At 36.4% G+C, this 6,317-nt stretch overlaps 1 protein-coding gene across 1 annotated transcript; it reads left to right on the plus strand.

Moving 5' to 3' along the window:
* Window positions 1-1,954: 1,954 nt before the first annotated feature.
* On the plus strand, window positions 1,955-6,063 carry LOC149426266 (uncharacterized). The gene is made up of 3 exons (XM_089636289.1): window positions 1,955-2,434; window positions 2,718-3,184; window positions 5,916-6,063. The coding sequence occupies exons 1-3, from the start codon at window positions 2,234-2,236 to the stop codon at window positions 6,043-6,045; spliced, it is 798 nt and encodes a 265-aa protein (XP_089492415.1). The 5' UTR covers window positions 1,955-2,233; the 3' UTR covers window positions 6,046-6,063.
* Window positions 6,064-6,317: the final 254 nt, after the last annotated feature.

Below are 6,317 nucleotides of genomic sequence, written 5' to 3' on the forward strand. Positions count from 1 at the left end.
AATGAAACAATCAGTAACAATTGCGGCAACTAAACAAACAGGTTGTTTTACTTTTTATTCTGTATTCTCTGAAGTTTTGCTGTCAGTCACTTTTTGTAATTATTTATTTTTTTGTAAGACACCAAAGGCGCGATTTGTATTTTCTCGTATATTTGAATTCATAACCAAAAATCTTGAGAGTTATCAATAATCTTAGGGTATGTTTAGGTTATTTCACTCTTCATGAGAAAATAGAGGAACCTCACATGCACTTGAGTGTGTGTGGTGTATTTATTATATAGGTATTCTTTTTTAAATAGTACTGATTATATTTCTTTTTATTCATCTAAGGATATATCTAAGGATTGTACTAAGTTTGTCGATTCTGGAGATGAAGAATGTGCAAGCAATCTAGCGTGTATTTATTTTAATCGAATTTGTAAAGTACATCCAACACAAATGAAACTGTATAATTTGGCATGTTTAAAAAAATAGGAATTTGGGATATTTAATTATTTTCTTTTCTGATTCGCATTATTGAAAAATTCTGATTGAAAACCATTGCTGGTCATAGAGATATTATCATAGATATTCCACTCACGATATTATTTACTTCTATGTTGCTGGTAGACAAAATTCATCGTGTATTTGCATGGACCTAAAAAACCCTGGACGGAGGAATTCGAAAACGATTTGAAGTTGCGAGTTTAGGGGAAAGTGATGAAAAATACCAAAACCAACATAAATTTTTAATGTAAAAAAATAAGCCGTTATAACTACATAAGGAACACAAAAATTAAAATAATAATAGTTCGTTATGCACCACTTTGCATACAAATCAGTTCAAAAGTTAGTCACACAAGATGGCTGCCAGGCAATTTCCCCTCGTCTAGATTTGGCATACAAAATCGCACTAATGCTCTGTCCAGGGCTGTTTAGGTCCGTGTGTATTTGTAGATATGAAAATGTTGGACATTATTACAAGCTACGAATAAGATTTTTAAGCAATGCGTTGAGCGTTGTTGGTTTCAACGTTTTTCAAATTTTAGAGAAGCGTAGGACAGTCTTAGTAAACATCACCAGATGAGAGTGTATTTTAATAGAACTTAATTAATACTAGGCTTTCTCAGAATTAGAGGGTTGAATTCATTCAGAATATAAAAGGTGTATGGAGATTCTACACCCATGATATTACCATATATTATTATTATTCAGATGTTACCTACGTGATTAACACCGACTCAGAAATTTATAAAGATGCCATTTACGGATTCTTTTAACGTAATATGACATTAGTAAGATATTACGCAGATAAAAAATCAATACCTACGATATCTTAACCGATATTGAATTGCTGATTGAAATTTTAGTGATTTGTGAGGTATTTGTATGCACGAATCAACACACTTTTCACCATAATCTACACATCTGCCATAATTCCCATAACGATAGACAGTGCAAGACGGTCATTAATTCCTGGAGAAGGAAGAGCAAGATATCATAACACCCCAAAATTCAATAAGATAATTATTTTAATATTAAATCACGTCTGATTTGACACCGTTTACTTATGTAACATAAATCACATCTAGACCATTCGATTTGATATAATTATTGAAGATAATATTAGCGAATTTGAAACAAAAAATCAGAAAAATATACGGTCACATCTCGGAGCTGTGCCCCGGCTAGGCAAGGGTCCTAGGTTCATGTCCTAGATGTGCTTCAAATTTTCGTTGAAGAATCGCTAATATTGTCTTCAATAATTAAATGTTACAATTTAAGGTTTTACTCATTAAGTTATTCCAAAATTAAAAATGGTAAGAGCGATGTGTTTTACATGAGGTATAAATAGTGCCAGGACGCGCAAGAAACAATGGTCACCCTTACCAAGTTATATATTATTTTTCAGAATAATGAAATTCATAATTTATGATCGGATATCTTCATCTATGCAAATAACATTGACAAACGACAGCGTGAGTGGTTTATTTGTGATGACAGCTGTCATTCTGAATATCAATAACATGATTTTATTTATGATTCAAGTGATTGAAAAGTGACAAATATTATTATGGGAATGCCAAATAATGCATGGCGTTGATATTCGTGTAGATGGTTTATTTACGATATCCGTAAAAAGAATAAAGGGAGGAAAGAGATGAATATCAAAAAGTGTTGTCTTGGGGTTTATGGGTTAATATAAGTGCAGATATTTTCTATTCCACCATCACTACACCTTTATTACTTAAAAATGGTTAAAGAAATCAGCCTGTTAGACATCCCATGGAATGATATATTTGTACCCATTATCCTACCTATGCTTAAGTTAAAAGATTGCTTTAACTTGAGGTGTGTATCGAAAGACCTTTTAGCGTTGATTGACATGTATTTTAATAACATGAAAATATTGAAAATTATTAACAATCATTCCTTCCCTGATAAATCTTTCAAGGTGAGCAGTTTCACAGGTTGCGGAATGTTTATATAAATGTGTTTATGTTTACGTGAAAAAAATATCAGAATTTACTACTGAAACTGCAAGGCTGTAGAAGTTCTAATAATGTTTCATGTATTAAGTCATTATTCATACCTACTCAGGTACCTATTTTTTGCATTTGATGGCAGATCATCCCTCATTCTGTTATAAAATAAACATGTTTCGTTTAAATTCGCGTTAAAAAAATTTCAATCTTATGTTCTATTAGCTAGTGTTTTAACATTTGAATTACTTTCAGGTGTTGTCATCTTCCTGCTGCAATTTGAGAGTTTTAAATTTTGTCAAGAGTAGTTTTTTAACTAATGAACTTCTGGTACCACTGTTGGATGTAAACAGTCACTTGGTGAATGTTAATTTGAGCCAATGCAAGAATCTCACATCCACCTCACTGCAGCCTATTATATTAAACAGTCTCAACCTGAAAGTGTTAAAGTTAGCGAAATGCAGTTGGCTTACAACAGGGGCATTGGAAACATTAACACTTCATCAGAATTCTTTACAAGAAGTTGATCTATCGCACTGTACGTTTTTATCAGATTCGTGCATAATACTTTTATTGAAAAAGTTTCAACGCTTGAGGAAGATTTCCCTGGAGGGTATTCCACAAGTGGGTGATAAGTGCATGTTAGCTATTTCAAAATCCAATAAATTTCTGCAGCATCTAAATATAGCAGGATGCATGGAAATAACCGATAAAGGAATAAGGCAAGTTGAGAATGGTTAACAATTTATTTTTATTTACAGAAGAAAAATAAAACAACAGTAAGAATGAGATAATATAACAAAAGATAAAAGTCCCTTTAAACTACTTTTTAGTAGTTTATTGATGTGTGTTTTAACTTATTATGCTTTTTAATTAAGGGAGGTATGGACATATATGTATACACATAATAAGAAAGAGATAATAATATAACAAAAGAGAAAAGTCCCAATATAAACTACTTTTTAGTAGTTTGTTTATGGGTGTTTTAACTTATTATGCTTTTTAATTAAGGGACTTATGGACATATATGTATACATAACACATCAATTCATACAAACACATAAAGACGTACACATATATGCACATTATAAAATAATAATATAAAAACAGAAATAACAAACATAAAACATTCTAAATATCAACCACGTGGCAGGTCAAGTGATAATATCTAAAAATAAAAATAAAACTATGTACATGCATTAGAGGTACAACCTAAAGAGATATAATATAATATAGACACTATAAAATATAATGACCGGATAAGTCATCAAAATGACTATTCAACACACCTATAAAAAGTGTTATAAAGTTATGAAGTCATGAAACAAAAACTAGGTTAAATAGGTTACATATGTAACTATTTAATCGATAATGATTGCTAGCTCGATCGGAAGAAATTTCTGCAGAACCACTTTCCCACCTCTGACCAAGCCTGATGGTCTGCTGGCTAACTCGGCCCGCGAGAAAGCTGAATTATTAGGCAAAATTTTCGCGGAAAACTCAACTCTTCAAGATAACGGAGAGACTCCCCCTTCCATTCCGCACTGCGGTTTTCAAATGGAGGAACCAAAGATCCGGAACAGAGAGGTTCTCCGAGTCTTGAACGAGCTGAAAGTCGACAAAGCCAGTGGGCCGGATGGAATACCTGACTTGGTCCTCAAGAGGTGTTCTGCAGAAATGACTCCAGTGCTCGCGAAATTATTTAGGCTCTCTCTCAAAGGTGGAAAGGTGCCAGATCTTTGGAAAAAGGCAATCGTCCACCCAATCCCAAAAAAGGGGGACCGCTCCGACCCTTCTAACTACCGCCCTATAGCCATCACTTCCATACTCTCGAAGGTATTAGAAAGGGTGGTTAACAACAAATTGCTCACATATCTCGAGAATAACAATATCCTAAGCGATCGGCAATATGGATTTCGTCGAAACCGATCGTGTGGCGATCTACTCGGATATGTGACGCATATTTGGGGGCGGTACATGGAACATTTTGGTGAAACTCAAACCGTTGGGTTGGATATCTCCAAAGCCTTTGACAGAGTCTGGCACCGGGCTCTTATCGGGAAGTTACCATCGTATGGGATCCACCCAACCCTGCATAGTTGGATTGCGGACTTTCTGAGGGGAAGAACAATTCAAACCATGGTTGACGGCTCTTCTTCCTCACCGCACCAAATCAATGCGGGGGTGCCACAAGGATCTGTGCTGTCTCCGACGCTGTTTTTATTGCACATCAACGATCTCGTTGAATGTGCACCAATTCACTGCTACGCTGATGACAGCACCGTTCACGAGGGTTATCTTTTTGACAGGCCCCCTTCCACCTATGATGTCCGAACAGATCGGGAAGTTTTGAAGCAAAAAATTGACCACCACCTCGAGATGGTTCGTGCCTGGGGTAAGGCTAACTTGGTCAGTTTCAACGTCTCAAAAACCCAAGCGTGTCTGATTTCGGCAAAGAGGGAGATCAATGACTGTCTGGTGCAATTTGATGGGAGCACTCTCCCCAATAAAGACTCCATTGAAATGCTTGGAGTTACTATATCAGACCAGCTCAAGTATCGGGGATCCATAGAAGCCCGAGGAAATCAGGCCTCCAAAAAGTTGGGCGTCTTGTACAGGGCTAGGAGATTCTTCAACAGTGACCAGCTGCTGACCCTGTACAAGTCTCAAGTCCGCCCAACTATTGAATTTGGGAGCCACCTTTGGGCTGGTGCCCCAAAATACTTGATAAACCTGCTTGAATCTGTGCAAAGGAGAGCGATCCGTCTGATTGACAATCCGTTGTTAACAGACCGATTGCCTTCTCTAATGCATAGACGCAATGTAGGCATGCTGTGTCTGTTCTACAGGTATTTCAATGGAGCCTGCTCCAAGGAGCTAGCAGCATTGATTCCTGATGCACCGGTGCATGTGCGCGAAACTCGACGGACACGAACTGAACACCCGTTCACGGTTGACGTTGGCTTCATGAGAACGGGCCGTTTTTACGACTCGGTTTTTGTGTAAGTCGGCTCGTATGTGGAACGAGCTACCGGCATCTGTTTTTCCTCCCTCCTATAATCCGAGCCTCTTCAAGGCCCGCATTAACAAATCCCTTCCTACAGCCCCTACCTTATTCCGCCTCACAACGCCGCCCAACCGGGTGGTGACATAGTTCCCCTGTCTGTACACTGCACAGGCAGGGACACTCTTGTGAGGTGTCACATAAAAAAATAAAAATTAACCTAGTTTTTGTTTCGTCACTTTTAATGACTTTATATCACCTTTTAAAAGTGTGTTGAATTGTCATTTTGAGGAGTTACCATGGAATCATAAAATATGTAGAAGGGAATAATTTTTATGCCAATTATTCTTAAGTTCCTGAATTTGCTGCGGGCAATTATCTTGGTGGTCGGAGTGATCTTATGATTCTAAAATCAAGCACTTTTTAATATGATTGATTTTCCTTTACAGAGCAGTAACTGCGAGCTGTACACATCTAGAATGTATTGCATGCCGTAACTGTCCCAATGTTACGGAGAAGAGTTTATCACCCATACGAGGCAGAATAATGCTAGATCGGAACCGTCCGCGTATGCATTGAGTTCCATGTTTCATCAAATTATCATCCTTCTTTTATAAAAATAAATAAGTTTTGTTGTATAGATTATAAGGCTTTTATTCTACAAAACTTTTTTTGCTTCCTTTGAGTGAAGTTTAGTATAAAATAATAATCAGTATTTCTGTGAAGAGTATAAAAAGTATATATCTAATTTTCTCACAAATGAAACCCAAATTTCCTCTGAAATCATAGGATTCGTAAGTAAGGGAATTTCATTATCTCGTCATCTCTGTGTATTTTAGAACATATGCAGT

Source organism: Hesperophylax consimilis, chromosome 1 (assembly GCF_061612785.1).
Source record: "Hesperophylax consimilis isolate HC1 chromosome 1, BYU_Hcon_1.0, whole genome shotgun sequence".
Taxonomy (NCBI): domain Eukaryota; kingdom Metazoa; phylum Arthropoda; class Insecta; order Trichoptera; family Limnephilidae; genus Hesperophylax; species Hesperophylax consimilis.

Excerpts from the sequence above, each read along its gene's own strand:
- LOC149426266 (XM_089636289.1), top strand. The coding sequence starts at position 2,234 with ATGGTTAAAGAAATCAGCCTGTTAGACATCCCATGGAATGATATATTT. Across the intron at positions 2,435-2,717 it reads TCCCTGATAAATCTTTCAAG|GTGTTGTCATCTTCCTGCTG; the intron begins GTGAGCAGTTTC and ends AATTACTTTCAG. Across the intron at positions 3,185-5,915 it reads ATAACCGATAAAGGAATAAG|AGCAGTAACTGCGAGCTGTA; the intron begins GCAAGTTGAGAA and ends TTTCCTTTACAG.